The 23,595-nt window shown below is 42.3% G+C and overlaps 1 protein-coding gene across 3 annotated transcripts in view; it reads left to right on the top strand.

Annotated features, from left to right (window-relative positions):
* The first annotated feature begins 3,279 nt into the window (after nt 1–3,279).
* The window catches only part of magi2b (membrane associated guanylate kinase, WW and PDZ domain containing 2b), a 115,333-nt gene continuing 95,017 nt past the window's right edge, over nt 3,280–23,595 (top strand). For all 3 annotated transcript variants that reach the window (XM_080761635.1, XM_080761637.1, XM_080761636.1), the window contains exon 1: nt 3,280–3,773. In XM_080761635.1, coding sequence (XP_080617761.1) covers nt 3,476–3,773 — 298 coding nt within the window. In that variant the 5' untranslated portion in view covers nt 3,280–3,475. The remainder of the gene's footprint in view (nt 3,774–23,595) is intronic.

A 23,595-nucleotide genomic window follows, 5' to 3' on the forward strand; every position in this document is an offset into this window, starting at 1 on the left:
ACACGCTGTGTTCATGATTTGAGGCATTTTGTTCAAAATGGAGCATTTTGGAAGCCAGTCTTGAAAAATCTGAAAGTTATACTTAATGGAAGGACGGGCATGGATGGACAGGGTGCAAAACAAAGTCTCTCCCCATGCCTTCGGCCTGGTGGAGACAAAAAAGCCGTTTTGGGGGTGGTGAACTATCCCTTCAATGTGTTAAACTGCCTGCTGTGCTGCACACATACTTGTAGTGATGATGACCCCACTACTCCCACTGTGCCCAAGCATTTCCTCCAACAATGAGCTAGGCAGTAAGCTGAAAACTCCCTCTCTGTGGACACTGTATGACTACGCTATTATAGGCTATTATATCCTAGGGCACATAGAATGTAATTGCCATACAGCCTGACAGCGTGTTGCAGATTCAATCTCGACGACGTTTGCTGCGTGTCTCTCCCCGTCTCTCTCTCCCTGTCAGTCTTCACTTCAACTATGAATAAAGGCAGAACAAAAGTTTAAACATTTGTATTGAACTATGGAGGCAAGATTGGTTGATCGTAACTCGTGGAGCACCCAGCTTTCAGGGGGGAAACAACTATGGCTGCCATTACTATGTAGAAGCCCCCTATATGCTGCAGTGACACTCACCACAAACAACACTAAAGCCAAGGGATGGGGTCTGCACAGCTCCCCCTCATGCTGTCTGGATGAACTGTTGGCTATACACAGTACAGTCCTCTATCTATGTTCATTTCACTCTGACACAGAGTACAAATGTAACCAAATGGATATAGCCTATTAACACTTTTACTAGTTAAGTGTGTACCAAAGAACTGAGAGGCATGGCTGCTCTGAATCTTTCCAACAACGACAAAAATATGAGGTGTTTAAAGCGACTCCAAATTTAGCATTTTCTTTTTTGAAGATGCTCAAGCACAAAGCTTTGATAGCAGCTGGCTTTCTTGTTATAGGCTACTTCCACCCTCAAAATAAAGATCCCAAATGATCAGAAGCAAAGAGACAAATACACAGAGATGTTATATAACTAATTAAATATATAAATTAGCACTCCTGTATTTACTATAAAGTTAAACTATTAATATACTTAATAAACACTACATGCTTTTAACTAAATATATATACGTAAAAGCAGCCCTGGCTTGCCTCTTGAGAGTTGAGACAGCAGTCTCTGACGTGCCAACAGCAGAGGCCTGGATAGAAACCCTGTGGGGTTATGATATCTTAATCCAGCCAATTTTCTGGATTAAACAGATCGTCTCTCTCCAGTGTGGCTCCTCTCTGGTACATTATCTGATTAGGTTTAGCATTAACTATACTTCTGTTAGAATCTATATGACCTATTTAGTAAAAGAGATGCGTTATAAAGTGACATGAGTACAGGACCCATCCGCATTCATTAATTATTTACAAAGAGAAACGGTTGTAATGTTGTTTGGGAGAACACATAACCTCTAGCGTATGTACACTACAGTACATCCATGACTTTATGATAGGATACAGTACGAGTATACACACACACACACACACACACACGCACGCACGCACGCACGCACGCACGCACGCACGCTCTCTCACACACACACACACACACACACACACACACACACACACGCACGCACACACACACACACACACACACACACACACACACACACACACACACACACACACACACACACACACACACACACACACACACACACACACACACACACACACACACACACACACACACACACACACACACAGTGTTGAGTTGAGAGTAGCAGTAAAAAGGGTTGTGGGCATGTCATTCTTTGTAGATTTAGATGGAGTACTAGGTCTTGACTTGTAAATATTAAATGAAACTTCACTCCAACCACTTAAGGACAAACTAAGGTGCTATGAAAAAGTAATGACAACAAAAGGATTTGTCATTTTTGGTTGAGCTTGGATTTATGTCATTTTTAAAGTGAGTGAACGTAACGTCATCCAGAATGATTATGTAGGTATTTTACTATGTGATGCAAAACATGCAGGAAATCACAGAAAGTAGCCTATAATCTATAATGGACATTGGCTACTATGAACTATGTGACACTTGGTCAGCATTCAGAAGACACCAATTTGGTGTGAGTGCAACATACCGGTACTCCTTTTTGTCTTCTTTTTTTCCCATTGGATATATTGTATGTTAATATTACCCAGGGCCAGGACCCTATATTATTTATTTTTGTATTGTTGCAACCGTACTGTAGGTCGCATTTACTATGAAAACCTGCATCTCCCGTCCATCCCTCCGTCAGTTAGTTAGTCACCCCATGCCTCCATTATGGTCACGCCCTGTGACATCACACCTCCATATATGGTCCCGTCTTGTGACATCACGCCTCCATATATGGTCACGCCTTGTGACATCACACCTCCATATATGAGTCACGAGGTGTGTGAGTGTGTGAGTCACAGGCATGACGTGTCACGCCTTGTGACACGTCATGCCACCACATGGCCATCTCCATATATGAATATCACGACACTGACCTATCTAACCCTGGATAACCATACATGGAGAAGACTGGATCATCACCGAGATCTTATATGGAGCCAGCAACTCTACATCTGACCTCAAACCTCAAACCCTTAGATCTCCATATATGGAGATGACCTGTTCTGAAATTCCATATATTGATCCTTTCCCACCCGTCCTTCCTGTTCTGACATTCCGTGTTGATCTGACCTCATCAAACCCTGTACACTCAAGACACGCTCCATATATGGCCAGTACATAATTAATTCTTACTGGTATTATTGTATTGTATTTTTTCAGGGTTTTTTTCAGTTTTTTTTCTTTCTGTTGTTTTGTTAAATTTGTCTGATTCTTTTATTTAAATATTTCATGAATCTCCTTTTTTTCTGTGTACGATTTGCAAAAAGGAATAAACATTGTGTCATAAAAAAGGTGTTAGTCATCTCAGAGTCAGACTGTAGGCCTGCCTAAATATCATGTGCAGAAAAAAACCTAATACGCTAACGCTACTTCATTCTAAACGTGTTTAACTGCGTTCGTTACATTTAAGTGCATTTACAAAGCACAATTTGTGTAAAAATGCACCCCTGGCATTCTGGCAATACTAGTGGGAGCAAAGCATTCCTGTTTTATGTCCCCTCCTCTCTCCATCCTTTCCTCCGAACCCGAACCATTTATCTCTCCCCTCCTACAGACTTCACATCCGGGTCATTCGCTAGTATCTGTCTCTTGCGTTTGTGTGTGTGTGTGTGTGTGACAGTGTAATTTTCTCTACCGTGCTGTGCTGCAGTCCCCTTCCCGATCGCGCTGCTTTCTGGACGGATATCATGTTTACCATGCAGCGGTGATGGAGCTACCGTCGCTTTGAGCTGCTGGTGGCGAGGAGGACCCGTGTGTCACAAACGGCAGGATGAGACAGACGACAGCCTACTGAATGGCCAGCCTGCGGTGATTATTCGCCCGACAATGTCTAAGAGCCTAAAAAAGAAGAACCACTGGACCAACAAAGTCCACGAAGCGGTGATAAGCAGGGGCAAAGAAGGCGAGCTGGGGTTCGAGCTCAAGGGGGGCGCGGAGAACGGGCAGTTCCCCCACTTCGGGGAGGTGAAACAGGGTAAAGGGGCCATCCAGAGCGGCAAATTGTCCCAGGATGAGCTGCTCCTGGAAGTCAACGACATGCCAGTGGCCGGACTCACTACCCGAGACGTGACGGCCGTGATTAAACATTGTAAAGACCCAGTCCGCTTCAAATGTGTCAAACAAGGTGAGTTGACTACACTCTAGCACTACCAAGGAAGGAGGGGGGAGTAGCCAGGCTATGTGTTTGTTTGTATGCCGTCCAGCTGTGTTGGTGAATGTATTAGTCACACACTCACACAAATGTAATTTGCAGGGAGAGAAGTCACACAGTTTGCACTATTTAAAAGGAGAAATAGTATCAATATGCTAGGTTGCAAACGAGCCTTTGGTAATATACGTGTTTTGTTCATGGGTGAAATCTGATCACGGGAAAATGATTTGTGGAAGCGACGCGCGCGGCGTGAAAACGATCGAGTGAGTCCATAAGGTTAGAAATCATATCGCCCAAGAGATTCACCGTCTGTTTATCACAATGCTCTGGTTCTGTGCCACGGTCCGCCCGAGGGGGTGTGTCCGTTAGGCGAGGTGCCATGGCCTGCGGTTTTTCCGTGATTTCGGTCAGGGGACATGGATTATTTCATTAATTACTCCTGAGGCTGTTTTTTCCCCCTCTGTAGTCTGGGCAACAGAAAGGCTCAGCCTAGCCAGCAGGCCAACTCTGTCTCTTACTAAAAACAAGGGGTTAATATGAGTTGGATCAGTTATAGTTGTTGTTATACCACTGTAGAATGTAATTAGCTATAGCACTTAAGTCTTCAGTTGTGATGACTCAACTCAGTAAAACATCAATACATGTCGAACACACACACACACACACACACACACACACACACACACACACACACACACACACACACACACACACACACTTAACAATGTTATTATTATGCCTACTGTACTTGCACAAAGATGTGGGAGTAAGCTAAATTGATCAACTTAACAGGGTTTGTTTCTTTATGATTTTGTACATGTTTTGCCTCAAACAGCCCAGGTTGGAACTTAGCCGTAGGGCAGGGAACTTAGCCGCAATTTGCAACTCTAGATTTTTTAATAATGGGATGAATCTAGAGTTGCAATACCCTCTATTGACTCCCTACTCATCCAATTTGCATTTGCGATCTGCCAAGTATTAAATGACGTTAAACTCACCATCATTGCAGCTCTAGGCCAAGCTTGAATTATCCTCTTTCAATCTGCCGAGCTTTTGTTTCATAAAAATCCACCGAAGACATGTTGAGCTACTTTCTGTCAAGACATCATCTTCAGGTGATTCTTTTTCTGTGTTGCAGTTTGAAAGAACTCGTTTTTGTTGACTGGTCGCGCTGCTGCCTCCTGCATTATGTGCAAATTTGAAACAGGTGGTACGCAGGGCCGTTCAGTGACTTACGACGAGTGCTTCCAAACTCCAGCACTTAGAAAAAGAATCACCTGCACAGAAGTTCTTGACAGAAAGTAGCTCATAACATGTCTACGGTGGAATATTATGAAACAAAAACTCGGCACATTGAAAGATAATTCAAGCTTGGCCTAGAGCTGCAATGTTGGTGAGTTTAACGTCGTTTAATACAAGCAGATCGCAAACGCAAATTGGATGTCAATGGAGGGTATTGCAACTCTAGATTCATCCCATTATTAAACAAATCTAGAGTTGCAAATTACAGCTAGGAAACACTGTAATAGTAGGGAGCAGCACAGTTGACTGAGTGACCTGCTTCTGTCACCAATTATAAATGCAGACAGTAGGACACCGGGTTGAAAAATAGTGGATGAGAATGAGTGCTATTCACAATGTCTGACGGCTGTCTTGTGTGTTTTAGGCATAATAACTATAATTCAATTGATTGTTGTAATGTTTACTTACCTGTATACCACACCAAAACATAATGGTCCAAAAAAGTCGATACTATGGTTTTCTCGTCAACATTGGTATATTTATATATATATATATTTTTTTTTGTAAACTTTATTTTTACATTTTCTTCCGTTATTACATTTTGACAGTACATTGCATTACATGTATGTATATTTATATATTTTCAAACATACATGTTGCATACATAAACATATTTAGCTGTTTTTCCGACACCAAGTGTCTGTAAACAAAAGATATTTGTGGTTTTCCGAGCTGACTGGTCATTTCACTCAGCGAGAATTGTCTTCGCACTCTTGGTTTGGCTGCTGATGGGGTGGATACACAGTAGTGAATGTATTAGTAAGGCTGTGTGATGCCATAAGGGTTAAATGCTAATGTGGCTGTGTAGCTTGGATGTTGACTGACCCTCTCTCCTCTTTGACTCTGTGTCCCACTCCCTGCCCAACCCCCCCCTCTCGCACGCACGCAAGCGCGCCCACACACGCACACGCACACACGTCACACACACACAATTCACTCCTCCTATCCATTTAAACATGAGGCGAGCTATGTATCATGAGGGTTTGGGCTTGTGGCCTTTACAAAGAGCATCCTTTATTCCTTTTAACTGAACGTCCCTCTTGAGCACACTCCTGTTGTGCCTCTCAGTTATTTTCTCTTTTCACTCTACCTCCGCCTCTCTCTTTCTCTTGCCTTTTCACACTCGCTGTCGCTTTCTCTCACTCACTGTCACTCTCTCGCTGTAATATTGTTATTCCACTTCCGCAGAGTGCAGAGTGGAGCATATTTATGGCTTGTGTGCTTGCAGACAGATTGCAGACACACAGCCCCACTGAGGAACCATCTAGAAGGAGTTCAGTCACTCAGCTAGCAGGCTACAGAGAGGCAAATAGGAGCTGGACGGTCCGTCTGGGCACATACATGTCCACCTACACAAATACAGTCACAGACAGAGAGACGAAAATATAAAGTGGTATGGAGAGGTGTCTGTAATAGGTTGTGCTCAGTCAGGTAGAAGCCTTGTCATTCCCTCCCTAAAGGGCGTATGACTCTGATGATGAGGAGCTAGGGCTGTCAGGGCGGTATTCCGATACTGTGCTGCCAGCCGTACCTCTGGAACAGGGTCACCATCCCTCTCTGCCCTGACCTCCAGCTAATGACAGGGCATGGAAGACTGGGACACATTCCCTTTCTCACACACAGGGCACACACCTGCACACCCAATGATTGAAAGTCATTAAAGGTGTTTATACAAGAAAATTGAGTGAAAGGTCTGGTGGATGGAGTCCCGACCCAGGTTTAATAATGTTTCTAGTAGGACTGTTGCTGTGTCTTGAATGTAGTGCATTGCAAGTGGACTGTTGTTTGGTTTCTGTGCCTCGGTCGGTACATTGTGTGTGTGTTCTTTTTTCAACCAAATAAACAATGAAAGCGTTGCAAAACAAACACCTTCATGGAAAGGCTTCCACCCACTGTTAGTATCTGCATGATTTATAGATGGACTGATTCTTCTCAATAGCAACATAACATTTATATTTTACACTTTATTGGTTTGCAATAATTGTAAGAGTCATTTCAACTACATACCAACAAAAACTGTATTACTCTCTTTGAGACTATATCCTAAAGACAGGATATAAAAAACTATAAAAAAAAAAAATCTGTATTTGCACTGTGCATTTCTTTGTAATTATTTGATAAAGATCTATTCACTGCCTGGGTTCAGTTCCTCGTCCCACTAGTATAACAGAAAGCAAGCATGAAGTGACAAGGCATCTTTGATCATTGAGGAAGATATTTAGTGTTATGAAGATCACAGCACCACAAGGTGTTGGCACAGTCTGCAAGAGGAGAGTGAATAAGTGAATATGCATGAATTGGTGTGTGTGTGTGTGTGTGTGTGTGTGTGTGTGTGTGTGTGTGCATCCTCCACTCACTGTTGCTTTAGTTTTTATCACTTTCAATTACAAATCTCATTCAAGATTTCCTGTTTATTTATTGGCAAAAATGGAAAGATTTTTTTTCAGTCCTGTAAGCTTAGGCAAAATCAATAATATATAAATGTAATTAATTCAATTGTGTGTGTGTGTGTGTGTGTGTGTGTGTGTGTGTGTGTGTGTGTGTGTGTTTGCACAACATACACAGGATATAAATAATCTACCTCACCTACTCAAAAGGATTTATATGGGGAGAAACATACACTATTTTAGAGACATTTATCCACTTTCCCCTAATGTAGTCTTTTTTCCATGTGACGTGAACAAAGTTTTTAGTTCTTTAGGGCAGGGGTCTTCAACGTTTTTTCAGGCCAAGGACCTAGATCTAGATCTGCAATCTTTTTGCAATGTTAAAGTGGTTCATGTAAAATAAAACATTTGTAGCAACTCTGAGGACCCCTTAGGCATCCCGGACCCCCTGTTAAAGACCCATACTTGTCGTGAAGGAGGAGAAGACAAAGTATTCATAAAAGTGTTTACTTGCAAGTCACGTTTCACTTATAGCTGTTGGTAATAAAGCACCTATTTATGAAGAATGCTAATGGAGGCATTTCCGGGACTCTAAATTGTGTTGAGAGAGCATGGCGAACTATGGCTCACCACGGTTGGTTGGTTTCTGTGGCATGCTAAAATTACTAAGGCTTTCCATCGATTGCATGAAATGTTATGACCAAATACATATTATACCCATCTTAAAGTCCCCATGCACATCATAATATATACATTCAGCACATGGAGGACAGCTGTCTGACTGTGTAGCACTTTACCACTATAGGCCGTGCCGAAGAGCTCTCTATTTACTAATTAAACTGTAAATAGGGTCCCAGCAGAAAGTGATTACCGCTTTAGTTAAAATATGAACTATCCCCTATAACTTTCAATCAGATTTGTAAAATAAAATGTAAAGACCAGATGAGCATAGTGTACATTTAGGGCCATTCAAAAGCCGGTCATACATATTATAGACTTTCCCTTGCGGTGCCATAGGTCATGCATGTGCAGCTTTAGCCCCATTGCTGTTAGTATATAAAGTTATAAACCTTTTCCCCCTTGCAACAAATAAGGGATGTTGTTCACAATCCTCTTTGACTTTTGTTCACGACTACAGAGTTGAGGACTGGGAGAGGAGGGAACCTTCATCTCATCTCTTGTCGCTTTGTTGATGACAGGCTTGAAGAATTAGCACATAACATTCATCTCTGCTGCTGGTATTAATAACTCTGTAAGAAATGAGTTCTGTCAGAGACCGAACCATTTTTATTTAGGCTACAAGCTGCTGAAGCCACGCTCTGAGGATCAAACTTGCGCTTAGCCAGCCAATGGCCAATATCTATCTGGTCGAGTTAAGTGAATTAGGTCAGTATACCTAATTCTGTTCGCCACGGACACTGCTTCTGAGAGTATCTTGGATTGGGGCTATGTACAGTTTATTTATATGCCTGATTGTGAAATGTAGCGATGGTGTTGTGTGTTGAGCCTGTGTATTTATGAATATGGATGCGTCTTGTGTTTCATATGAATGTATGCAAATTAGAATGTGTCAGATAAGTGATTGGTTTACTCTAAAAATAGTCACTTGCCAACACGAAAGTGTTTTCATAATGTCAGTCAATCATTGTGCAATATTTAGGCCTATATGGCCGTTATGATACACAACAATAATGATTATCATGATAATAAGCCATTGTGTTTCAGAAGAAGCTAGCTGTTATTCTCCCCTGTGATACCTTCCCCTGGATCACCATGATTTATCTATCCAAAACCTTCATATCGTCGCTGTCCGGCAGAAACAACATTTTTCATAAATCAATGCTATTGAATACAGTCTGTGTGTTGGTTAAAAAATATTGAAGCAATGGAAATTATTAAAAAGTGCTTCAAAACAAACTGTCTGCTAAAGCAGCTAACTCCACCTCCTCTCCCCCTCTCATGCAAACAATTGACAATATACTGTATACCAACTTTATAAGGAATTATTGCTTTGTTTTAAAAAATATAACGTTTTCTTCAAAAATATATATCTTTGAAGTTTGCTGGTTTCTGCCCGACAGCAGATATGCACCAACACCCCAAATTAGCTACTATACCAGCTGGCGTAGTCTCGTTATGTCAAGTGAAGAAGTACAGTAGGTACTAGGCAGTTTAAATATGTCTATAGTGATTAATACATTGTTACATTTTGCACGTATACAGATTGTGGTAATGTGTGTAGTTAAAAGTCTTTTTGCCATCTCGTGATGAGACGAGAAGGTCTTTGACCGAAACGTTGCCTAATTAATGTGTTCATATTGTGCATGTGCATGTGTGCGGGTCTTTGTGCACTTTATGTGCATTTCTTTGAATGCCAGCTCATACTGGAAAAGCCAGCAACACGGTAGAGGGAACCTGTATGGGAGGGTGTGAGCAGATTTTAAAAATTGACGGTTACACTGGTCTGTAGTTGAAAGTATCCTTCAATATTGCACATTATTACTTTATGACCTTTAACTATCAAACATATTGCACAATTCAACTTTTATAATAATGGTGACTTTCATAACTTCCTAATATTTCGCTATACGGTATGGTATTTGTGTAAACTATAAAAACATAAAAGCTGTGCTGGTGAAGCCATTGTAGCATGTATGGCATCATCTAGCCTGCAATGCTGCGTTTCTAATATGCAATTAGCCTACTTAGACAAGTCTTACTGGGTTTAAATACTTATGGCCGATGAAATAATTTATAGTATTTTTGGCATAATTCCCCCAAACTGTACACTCACAACTCCGCAAGCAAATGCTTTGGCATTTGCATCCCTATTAGCCCATAGACTAAAATCCTTAATTGGAAGTCGGATAAGGCACCTTCCTTTCAACAATGGCTAAAATAAGTTCTATCATTCCTGCCTCTGGAAAAACTCAGGTATAGAGTGGACGGAGCCCAAAAAAACTTTGTCCTGGCTTGGAGTGCCTTTGTGGAGTTTGTTGAGTTTGTTCATTTCAGTGAACTGTAATCCGGACTGTGTCCGACTATGTACCTGTCTTGACTCTCTTTTTGATCTATGATTGTCCGCTGCTTTGTCCCACCACTTTGTTTCTTTTTGTTTTGCTTTTGTGTGTAATGTCATGTGAAGAAATGTAAAAAAAAAAAGAATATATATACATTCTTGTGTGCCCGCTGGCCAAGTGGTTCAGGCGCATGACACATATAGGCTCTGGCCTGACAGCGTGTCACGTGTTCGAGTCCCGTTCATGACAACCTTTGCTGTATTTCTCTCCCTCCCACTTTCCTGTCTGTCTTCACTAATAACTATCAATAAAAAGCAAAGCAAAAAAAATAACAATCTTAAAAAAATATATATACATTCTTGCATAAATTCAGAATACCTTGCTGGAGGACTCGATAAAAGTACGGTAGTTGCTGTGATGAATACTGCCACTGGGTGGAAATGATGTGTGGGTGGGTGGTGGTGACAGACAGGCAGTTGAATAAAATCATATGGAAATCAAGCTGGAAGTAGTCATCTCAAAATCTCAAAAAGAAAAAAAAAGATCATACATTATATATTGTTACTGTCGGGCAGAAACCTATCTCCATTTTCTAACTTTTTGTGCTTGTGCTACAGTGTCACACAAAAGCTTCAAAAGTAGCAGATCCACAACTGTGCTTTGAGTGTGTAGATCTGCTACTCTTGCTGCGGTCACGAGGCGTGACCATATATGGAGATGTGATGTCATGAGGTGTGACCATATATGGAGATGTGAGTGACTAACTTACTAACGGACGGGAGATGCAGGTTTTCATAGTAAATGTGACCTACAGTCGCAATAATAAGCCTACCAGCCCGGGTGAGCTGTAATGAGGGGAAGTGATTGAACTGTAGATTTAAACAGGGCAGCATTTAGTATCCTCAAAGGTGTTTTTCAGACGTCAGGAAGGATCCCAAGGCTGTTTTTCCTCAGGATGACAAAACACCAACCTTTTAGTGATAGATCACCATGGCAATGTGACTATGTAATGCAGTATTTTCTTGAGGTCATGTTGAGAAACAGAGGCAATGACGCATGACAAAGGTGCTGCTATTAAATGCAATACGAGATAAAAAATAAAACGCCATATTCTTATGTCTTTTCATGTTGTGTGTCACATGTATGGATGTATGTATGTATGCATGTGTCGTGTGTCTATGGGCACGTTTGTGTTAGTCTACACAATATGCCCTAGATGCATCGAAGTAGGTGCTTGTTATTGCTCTAGCAAGAAGGCCGTCTCAAAATCAATTAACATGCAATTAACAAAGGTGAACATGGTTCTGTGTGTGGGGGTTGTGAGCCTTGTGATGTGAATTCCAGACCATGCCTCCTGTCCCTGTGTCCTCCTCACCTGGGTCTGGTTCACCTGCAGTAGACTGCAGGTGGGAGGGCAGACAGTGTGACTGTCACAGAGGAGAGTTATCATTAGCCATCTTTCACCTTCCCTGGATGGAAGGAGCCAGGACACGTGGCTCATCATGGTATCTGTAGAAAGTCTAACTGAATGTCAGTGTGTGTGTGTGTGTGTGTGCGCCGTGCGTCAGGAGGATGGATTTGCACACACACTCGCGCACACCAAGGATTTTACTCGGTGTGTGTGTGCATTCACAGACATTTCCTCCAATCTATAAGACATAGAATAGATAACGTGCTTACGTGTCCCTGGAAGCAGGTCTGTACGGAAACAAAGGAGCCTCAACCTCCCGCCCACCCACCAGCCCGTCATCCCTGTGTCATAGGTGCTTATTCACACACACACACACACACACACACACACACACACACACGACACGCAACTCACCGTTAGATTAGCCAGGAGTGCTAATCTGACGCTGACGGTTTCTCCATGGGCATGAGATCTAAAAGAGAAGACTGAAGGATTATAAAAACTACACAAAGTAAAAAATTGTTTTAATTTATCCATTTTTAAGTTTGTAACCCATGGCAGTGTACAAAATACATACGGATGCGTTTGTACACTCTGAGTGAAATGATCACTCAGGATTTTACAGTGTAACCACGTTAGTAAAAGCCGGTGAATGGCTGCCGGCAATGAAAGGCTCAGCAGCATCAATCCTGATACGAATATCTTTTGTCGGCACCCACTTGGTATTTGGATATACAGCTGTTGGGTTCAGTATCTGTTGGGTTCAGTATCACCTTCAATGAAGTGAAGTTTGAGGAGTAATGCAAAAGGATTTGTCGGACTGTTATGAATAGTTTGGGGGAATTAGCGATGCAGAGGGAGTCTCTTTCATAGCGACACCACAAGGCAAGCTGGTCAAATGGAGAAAATCTCATGGGATTTATTAAAGTGCTTGATTTGCATTCCTGATCAATGACTCTGGTGTAGTTTATGCTTCCGACCAATAGAGGACACCAGGAGTCTAGTCACAGCAAAGTGCCTGACTAGATGGCCTTGAGTGACTTCAATCTCTCAAGTCTGTATAGGTGTAGGGCAGATGGGCAGTAGTTCTGTATAGGTGTAGGGCAGATGGGCAGTAGTTCTGTATAGGTGTAGGGCAGATGGGCAGTAGTTCTGTATAGGTGTAGGGCAGATGGGCAGTAGTTCTTGTAGGGCAGATGGGCAGTAGTTCTGTATAGGTGTAGGGTAGTAGTTCTGTATAGGTGTAGGGCAGATGGGCAGTAGTTCTGTATAGGTGTAGGGTAGTAGTTCTGTATAGGTGTAGGGCAGATGGGCAGTAGTTCTGTGTAGGTGTAGGGCAGATGGGTAGTAGTTCTGTATAGGTGTAGGGCAGTAGTTCTGTGCAGGTGTAGGGCAGATGGGTAGTAGTTCTGTATAGATGTAGGGTAGTAGTTCTGTGCAGGTGTAGGGCAGATGGGCAGTAGTTCTGTATAGGTGTAGGGCAGATGGGCAGTAGTTCTGTATAGGTGTAGGGCAGATGGGCAGTAGTTCTGTATAGGTGTAGGGTAGTAGTTCTGTATAGGTGTAGGGCAGATGGGCAGTAGTTATGTGTAGGTGTAGGGTAGTAGTTCTGTATAGGTGTAGGGCAGATGGTCAGTAGTTCTGTGTAGGTGTAGGGCAGATGGGCAGTAGTTCTGTATAGGTGTAGGGTAGTAGTTCTGTATAGGTGTAGGGCAGATGGGCAGTAGTTCTGTGTAGGGCAGATGGGCAGTAGTTCTGTGTAGGTGTAGGGCAGATGGGTAGTAGTTCTGTGTAGGTGTAGGGTAGTAGTTCTGTATAGGTGTAGGGCAGATGGGCAGTAGTTCTGTGTAGGGCAGATGGGCAGTAGTTCTGTGTAGGTGTAGGGCAGATGGGTAGTAGTTCTGTGTAGGTGTAGGGCAGATGGGCAGTAGTTCTGTATAGGTGTAGGGCAGATGGGTAGTAGTTCTGTATAGGTGTAGGGCAGATGGGCAGTAGTTCTGTATAGGTGTAGGGCAGATGGGCAGTAGTTCTGTATAGGTGTAGGGCAGATGGGTAGTAGTTCTGTATAGGTGTAGGGCAGATGGGCAGTAGTTCTGTATAGGTGTAGGGCAGATGGGCAGTAGTTCTGTATAGGTGTAGGGCAGATGGGTAGTAGTTCTGTATAGGTGTAGGGCAGATGGGTAGTAGTTCTGTATAGGTGTAGGGCAGATGGGCAGTAGTTCTGTGTAGGGCAGATGGGCAGTAGTTCTGTGTAGGGCAGATGGGCAGTAGTTCTGTGTAGGGCAGATGGGCAGTAGTTCTGTATAGGTGTAGGGCAGATGGGTAGTAGTTCTGTGTAGGTGTAGGGCAGATGGGCAGTAGTTCTGTATAGGTGTAGGGCAGATGGGCAGTAGTTCTGTATAGGTGTAGGGCAGATGGGCAGTAGTTCTGTATAGGTGTAGGGCAGATGGGCAGTAGTTCTGTATAGGTGTAGGGCAGATGGGCAGTAGTTCTGTATAGGTGTAGGGCAGATGGGCAGTAGTTCTGTATAGGTGTAGGGCAGATGGGCAGTAGTTCTGTATAGGTGTAGGGCAGATGGGCACAAACAGTTTGAAATTCACTCGAGTGGATCCACTCAAGTGGATCTATTGAGTGATGACAGTTATCTTATTTGCAGCTATTTCTATCCCTGGTGCTGAAAATGCTCCTGGAGCAATTAGGATGTTACAAAGTGTCCTTAGAACTCAATCTGAACTTTGTTCTGAAATCTGATCATTGCAGTTGTTGCCCTCAAGCACCTCTGCAATCTAGAAGGAAGGCTGCGGATTGCACCTTCTTCTCTGGTGGTATTGGCTTCCAGAAAAGTCTTATTTGGGGAGAAATTAACTTCAACATCTCAGTGTACAGTGATTGCTACCATGCTATTTTTCATTGCAGACCTAATTCAGATATTGAGCTAGCTACTACAGTAAGCACACAGTTACTCAACCCTATATATACTTATCAATACTAAAATAGCGGAACTAGCATATCTACATTGCGACACATTTGTGAGCTTGTATATCTGCTATTTTCCTATATACAGGTTTAATGTTTGTCTTTAGTTCAATGTTTGTTTTGTAAACGCCATTGACAATGAAGGGAAAATGTACGTCATAATGTGCCATTTAAGTCATATTGTCTCTTTATTGTTAATGGCGTTTAATGTTTGTGTTGGCACCGTTTGTTTTACATCACCATTACATCTACACCTACGTACCTACATGAGTTAGACTATTTTTACCAGAAACATTTGCCTGTTTTTGTGTTTGTGCCTTTGTATTCACCTATTATGATATGTCCAGAATAGTGGATGCAAGGATGCATGTGATTGAAGTAATGCTCATGGTTTCAGCAATGTACTCAGAGATTTGTAAAGGTAATGATATGAAGGCAAATCTGAGACAAAATATATAATGAGCAACTTGCAATAAGCAAAGAGGGCAAAGGCCAAATTGGAATCCATGGTGTTATTTCACAAGTGTGACAGATGAGTTTATCAGTTGAAGTGAAAATGGATGAAATAACAAACTTCTGCCATCACTTCCACCATTTTTATCAAAAGAAAAAAACAAAAACATATTTTTTTCCACAATATGTGTATTATTCTTATTGTATATTGGTCTGTGGGTTAACAACTGGTACCCACAAGTGCATGGATGGCTGGCCAGATTAAATAAATACAATATAATCCAGGGACATCACTCACAAGTCTGTATGGCAATCAGCTAAAAAACTTTACCTTGCTAGATCGGCTATTTGGCCTGTTTGGCGTTGAATTTTGAAGAAAAAAAATCGAAGTACGACTGACATAGAAACATAGCTTTTTCAGAAAACTGTCATTTTCAAACAGACATTTTTAGAATCAGCTCTCAGGTCAAAATGGGTTAATTATGCATGTCGTCCAGACGAGAGCGGCGGGGTGCTCCAGCTGTAGTAGTGTAGGCTATATTAATATTATGCACGATCTGTAAAATGCATATGTGGCATTGTGGCAAAATCATTCAGTAGGCTACTGGGCATAATCAACTGTAGCTGATGTTTTTCTTTCTTTTCATTACAAATCATTGCAATTTTAATGATTTTACACAGGTCTACTAATATTTTCATGACTACCCTCTTCTGCCAGAAGTAGGCTACAAAGTATACATAAGCATGAGATTCATATTTTGCAGATCTTAAAGCTCACAACGATGGGCGGCACGATGCATTGTGAAATTATGAGTTTGACTTTGTGGAGCCTGTGAGAGGGACGGACAGACAGCGGTGGCTGTCTTAGATATATAGCCTATACTAATCTATTCTACACTACACCATTATAGTATACTATATACTAATCTATTCTACACTACACATTATAGTATACTATGTACTAATCTATTCTACACTACACCATTATAGTATACTATATACTAATCTATTCTACACTACACCATTATAGTATACTATATACTAATCTATTCTACACTACACATTATAGTATACTATGTACTAATCTATTCTACACTACACCATTATAGTATACTAATCTATTCTACACTACACCATTATAGTATACTATATACTAATCTATTCTACACTACACCACTATAGTATACTATATACTAATCTATTCTACACTACACCATTATAGTATACTATATACTAATCTATTCTACACTACACCATTATAGTATACTATATACTAATCTATTCTACACTACACCATTATAGTATACTATATACTAATCTATTCTACACTACACCATTATAGTAACAATAATGTAGATCATCTGTTTTTTTCTTGTCTTTCCAGATTGGTAATCACGATCATTTATATCTGTTCTCCAAAAATAGCTCATCTACAAGCTCACAGGCTGCAGATCGGCTATTTTCGGAGAAGAGATTTATAGACATGTGCAAATATAAAATAGCTGTGATACTTATATAAGTGGTTATGGTGAAATAAACCATTAGCACTTCATGAACTAATGCACAAACAAAAAACAGCAACATTCATTCATTCACATATAATGTACACATTAATAAATAACATATCATGTTGCTGTAAAAAGCAGACTGATGATCATGGACGCAACAATCTGTTGTACTGGAGGTGGAAAGCCTGGTGACGAGAGGGAGAGGGGACTATATAAGCAAATAGGCGGAATTCGCTGTATATACGGAGACGACAAAGTAGCGTCTCCGAAGTTTGTCACTCTGGGAGCCGGTTTAAAAAAGTCCCCCAAAACGCTGTCTCCGTGTGGCAGAAAGGGCAGATCGGCTAAGTACTTGTGCGGGTAACGCCGTATACGTCCTTGTGTAGGCAGCACCTTATTTTGTAAGTGGAGACATGATACAGGTGTGTACCAATTTGAATACATGTAGGTGAAAACGTATTGTGGGGCTTCAGACAATACGTTTGTTGAGCCATTAGTACACTAGGCACCAGCTTGAGCACTAATATGTCATTATTTCCCATGGCCTATATTGTGTACTTGTATTAAATATGTGTCTTTCTAATTGCACAAGACTGCTGAGGATTAGTCACCTGACCAATGTTCTTGTGTCCCAGGTTGTTGATAAAGCATTCAAAAGCTCATTAACATGAAAGTCTCTAAGGGTATGGATGGATGCCGTAGCCCTGTAAAAGTCAAATAAAAAAGAGAAAGAGCAGCCAGCACACTTCATGCAACAACCTGTCCTCAGTCTAATTTATCGCAGTGGCCATCATCTTCAGCACTCAAATGAAAATCAATCAACCATCCATGATGAATATAAATCATGTCCAGCCAAGATTGCTCTCTGATTGTGATGGACAAGAGATGACTAACCTGCTGCCTTTCCAAGTGAAACTGGCTGCAGTCCATGCAGACAAAACTGACGACTTGCTCTGCTTGAATATAATTAAGATACAATCGATGGCACGTTCCTGACTTTATCCCACTGAATGCAGAATATTCCCTGCCATGTAATTAATCCTAGCACAGTGTGAGGGGCAATGGGATGGGGCAATCAGTTCAGAACAGTCCAGCCCAGACCAGTTCCGTTCACTTTGTTCGGTCTAACGCAGAGTGAACAGCCCCCTTAATCACTGCAGACAGACTATATTAGGCTATCAGACCACAGCAGACAAACGGAGCTTTGGAACAGTCATTACGGTGATCAGGGGGTGGTCCCCTCTCGGCCGTAAACTTGACCGTTTATTAATTTCCAGTATTAAGCAGAAATGAACCCTGCTGGTGTTAACCCCCCACGGAGTCCATGCCACTGTGTTTCTTTTTTGGTTTCCTACATTTAAAAATATATATATTATCATTTCAAAACATTTTCAAAAAACATTCCCAAAAAAGCTACAAAAAAACCCAAACCATGAATAATACCAAATTATATGATTTTTCTAAGTTATTTCTTAAATATATAAATGAAAAATATAAGAAATTCCATGAATTAGAAAACAACAAGAAATAGTGAAAATAGCCGATCTACAAGCTCACAATGTGGCGCGAAGTGACGTGTTGTGAGCTTGTCGATCGCCTATTTTCACAAATTTGGGTCCTGGGGGAATGTCTCATTTCTTTTTTGTGTCACAGGCTAAAAAGTTTGGACCCCCCACTATTAGGATGTATTAGGGCTACTGGTGGCTACCTGTGAGTGGGGAGTGTTGGCTGATGAATGAATATCAACATCCTAATACATCCTAATACTGGGGGGTCAAATTATGATACCCCAGTCAAAAAACACTTTGTTTGAAATAGACACTCATGCTTTCCAAGGTGTGATTTGGGGTCCTGTAGTCGGGCCCTGCTGCTAATTTGTCTTATACTCTCTCTCTCTCTTGGTCTCTTTCTTCTTACTCTCTGTCTCTCTCACCCTCAGCCTGTCTCTCACTCTCTGCCTATTTCTCTCACCTCTTTCTGACTTGCACTAGGACACTTTTGGCGTGGACTTCAGTGCAATTTCACACATACGCATAATATCATGCAACAGAACATAATTTGTACATATGAAATTTCTGCAATGGAAATAAGCTGCTGGCTTTATTGAGTATATCCTTTTGAAAATAATGTGACTATGTATGTCATTTTACACATCTTGTCTGCAATACTGCCTCATGAGAGGGGGAGAGTTGGAGGAGTTAGTTGCTTTAGCAGACAGTTTGAGGGTCCAATGGAGTTAACAGATTTTGTCCCAAGCGCTTTTTACTACTTTTCATTGGTTCAATATTTTTGAACCAACACACAGACTTTAAGGGTGTTCAATAGCATTGACAAACAAAAAAAATTAGTTAGGTCCTTTCCTCCCGACAGCAATGAAGGTGCTAAAGTCGAATGTCTCATTTTCCTCCACTTTTTCTCACTGGCTACAGCCAGACATGAGCGTAAAAAGATTGTCCGCACCGACGTCTCGGCGGTTTTTAGACAGCTGGTGGATGGAGAAAAAGCTCCACGTCCGCCGACGACTTGCGCGCAACGGCCAGCCCACAGCTGACGCTCTCCTCTGCGGCAGAGACAGCTGCCGACAAGCGTGTGTCACCCGGCAGTGATAGGCACTAGCCAATGGAACAGATGCAGCCGCAGCCCATCCACTGGGCGGGTATTCACTTGTAGTTTTCTTCTTTCACAGAGTCAAACGCCCCCTGGGCAGTGGGCACCTCGAAGTAACATTCTGTCCACTCCAAATTGTTAACAAAACATTGAAAAATCGTCTGAAGAAATGTAAAGCAGTGGTTCTCATGTTTGCTTCAGATCACCCCTGTAATCTTTTCATCCATGGCACCCTTGGCTGAATTACATTGTCATTTACTGTAACCCTGATCCATGATGACATTGAAAATAACTTTATATTTATAAAATAGCGCATTCTCTTCAGCCTCCACAGCCCTTCTCATCATCAATAACCTCATTCTCCGTGGTGTAGTGGTTAGGATTCTGCGCTCTCACCCCCGCGGCCCGGGTTCGATTCCCGGTCAGGGAACACTGTTTTATGATGAATTCCTGTTCTGTTCTTTAACTATATAGAAGTGAATTTGTACGTCTCTAAATGTTTTGAACCATGGACCCTGTTGTAAACAAGTGTAATGCTTAATTGGGTCGTTCACTCACAGTTAACAGTATTTGTATTGAGTTTGTGCTTGAAATGTATTGTAATTCTGCAAACTGTTAATAAATATTTAAATCAATAAATCAAAAATATCCTTCTCCTTCTCACCGCCGGGTGACACACTTCATTTTTATGCTTGTCGGCAGCTTACATCTGACTCCGGAGAGCATCAGATGTAAACTGGCCGTCGCGCAAGTCGTCGGAAAACAAAACTATTGTAGCCTCGGCAGGGAGGCGAACCCGGGTTGCCAATTCCAAAGGCACGTACGTTAACCAGTCTACTAGAGAGTCATAACTTGACAGCCTTGTAGCAACGCAGCACCATATAGCCTACACTAGAATGCGCCTTTGTCTGTCAACATCTTGTCACTCACTCACTTGTCACTCTCACGCCCACTTCGCCAACCAAGAAATAGAAGACTACATGCCATTGAATAGGCTTCCGGGTGCGTCCCCTCTCGGGACCGCCCACTTTCCGCAGAGTAGAGCGGAGACGTCTGCTGCCTACGATTTCTTTAGGCTATGGTGTGTCTGCAGTGACTCTGTGCCTCTCTCCATCTCTCTCTCTCTTTTTACGCACGCACACACGCACGCACGCACGCACGCACGCACGCGCATACACGTACACAAATGCACATGCACATGCACATGCACATGCACATGCACATGCACATGCACATGCACATGCACATGCACATGCACATGCACATGCACATGCACATGCACACACACACGCTTGTCCTCTCGAAAAGTTTCATACCGTCTCTAGTTTTGCTGCCAGTTTGTCACTCTGCTTCTTTGCCTGGATCATTAAGACTCATCCGACTCATTCGTCCTGACAGAGAGAGAGTGCAGGAACTTGGAGAGCTTAAGCTTAATTCACACAGTACTTTGCTGCACAACCGCGGCGCTCTCTGAAAATCGGCTATATTCGTATGACTAAGCATAAATTAGGCTTCAGTCACAAGTGAAAATCAACTGAAAACACACACACGCACGCACGCAAGCGTGCACAGCCACCCATCATCAACACAGAGAGGAGATGCACAGGCCATTACCTTGCATGCTCCTGAAAGACGTTAAGGAGGCATATTAGGGCTGGTGATGCCTCCAGAATATGCTTCTCCCCACATCTTGATGCCCCATTTGTTGCGTCTGGCCTTGTTCCTCTTGACGGAGCATGTAACATGTGCGTTTGGCCTTGATTACCACACTACGAGGAGAGATGTGAGGAATCGGGAATCAACATCGTCATTAAGACCAGTCTGAGGAGAGGAGAGATCAATATGAAGACCTTTAGGAGAGAGGATCCATCATTTACTATTAATAATGGGCAGCGGTGCCTGATGTAATAATACCATTAGGTACTTAATCTGCTGCACTGCCTATTGCTCTGCAAAACTCTACAGCTCCCACAGGCAGTAGAATTTGGCACATGAAGAAATCATCAAAGCACATGCGGAACGCACGCACGCATGCACGCACGCACACACACCCTTCTGAGGCCAACTTAAACTGCCTGTGTCTAATTGAAACTATAAAACAAGAGATACAAGACCAGGTCAATTCAGGGCAAAGCCTTAAATGAACCACTGGAGAGAGACGTGTGTGTGTGTGTGTGTGTGTGTGTGTGTGTGTGTGTGTGTGTGTGTGTGTGTGTGTGTGTGTGTGTGTGTGTGTGTGTGTGTGTGTGTGTGTGTGTGTGTGAAAAAAAATCACACACGTGTGAACCGAGTGGTGCAACTCCCCTCTCCCCCCCCCTCCTCTCTCTCTCTCTCTCTCTCATTAGCAGGCAGCAGGCACAGCATACCCCTCTCTCTGTTTCTGGCGCCCCCTACTGGTATTAATAAGTCACATACTCGTGTCGTTCCAATTTCACGCATGCGCACACCACTCGTGCTCATACACACAGGTACACAGGTACACGGACATTGCTGGTTGTAGGAGTGGTTGCACCACTCAAAAACAATAGTGATTGTTGAATTTAGAGAGGTGGAGAGCACTATGTCGTTTTGTTACTGCCAAGAAATACACTTGAGTCGTGTTGCAATATTTAATTGAACAAATCAGTATAATTGATTACAATTTGTTTTTGTTTCTGAATATGGTAGAAGAAATTGCCGTTCTGTGGAGTTCACAACGTGTCTGGTAGATCAGCTATCTAAGCAAATTGTATTTGTTTGACACGTATGAGAATGTTGAAAAAACAATAAAGTGTCTGCACACGCTGATAGCTAAAGTGCGAATATTTTATTTAGGACGCAGCAGATTAAGACATGAAAGGAACTGTTGACATGTATAAAATAGACCCCAAGAGGTTAATCAGATATATAAACATAAATTGAAATAGAAATGCTTCAAGATTATTCGATTCATCAAAAAGGTCTATAGCAATAATTATTGTTCAGAAAATAATACTTGCAGCCCTAAAATAATTGTTGCATTTAGAAAGAGGGGGGAGAGAAGAGAAATGGTATGTTGTTTTGTTACTGCCAAGAAATGCACTGGTGAGGCAGCTAGGGAATCCTGTGTGCATGTGAGAAGCGTGTATTGGACAACGCATGCTACAGTAAATGGAATCCTGTGTGCATGTGAGAAGCGTGTATTGGACAACGCATGCTACAGTAAATCGAAGCTGGCTGTGCTGCCATTCTCCCAGCTGTGTGCGACCTCTTGTAGGAGTACAGGGCCAGCTGTGTGCAGTATTTATTGATCTGATGTTCTCTCCTAGAGTTGTCTGCTTCACCATGACAACCAATCAGTACACCCCTCCACACTCCCCCCCCCCCCCCCCCTCTCTCTATCTCTCTCTCTAACCAGCCAGACTTCCTTCTCCGCTCTCTCCGCCTCACACACACTCAGCCTTCAACCGGAAAGCCCTGCCACCATAGTCTCTGCAGCTTGGGTGGTATCATTTGAGATGGAAGTTGAGTTAAATGAATACTCTTTTCTGTGTACAGTATGTGTTCGTGTGGACTGTGGAAGAGTTTTAGGTTTCTCAAGTTTCTATTGTCTTGTTATGTGACATCCTGAGTGTGTGTTTTGACATGTCGTCATTGCTGTCTTTTCCAGTGCTCACAGTATGTCTCACTGACTGTGTGCATTGCATGGGTTTACCTATCTCCTCTTCGTGTGTGTGTGTGTGTGTGTGTGTGTGTGTGTGTGTGTGTGTGTGTGTGTGTGTGTGTGTGTGTGTGTGTGTGTGTGTGTGTGTGTGTGTGTGTGTGTGTGTGTGTGTGTGTGTGTGTGTGTGTGTGTGTGTGTGTGTGTGTGCGAGAATTCTCTTTGACATATGCCACTGCTGTTTCCCAGTGTTTATCTCTAGTCAGTCGATGTTTACACAAGGTCAACCAGGGAAAGCATCTGGTGGGAAGAGAGTAGCTGTCTGTTAGTAAGTGTCAGTACAGTATCTGGAAAAGTACACGCACGCACACACCCATTGTCTGTGTTGTGTTTTTCTGTGCTATGTGTTGTTTTGTTGTGTGTGTTTGAACAGATCTGTGAAGATTAATATCCTTCGGGACAACAAATATTATTGGGCGTAGACCCCTTATCGTTTCTGTGGAAATTCTCCC

Source organism: Protomyctophum bolini, assembly GCF_963924005.1.
Source record: "Protomyctophum bolini genome assembly, chromosome: 4".
NCBI lineage: Eukaryota > Metazoa > Chordata > Actinopteri > Myctophiformes > Myctophidae > Protomyctophum > Protomyctophum bolini.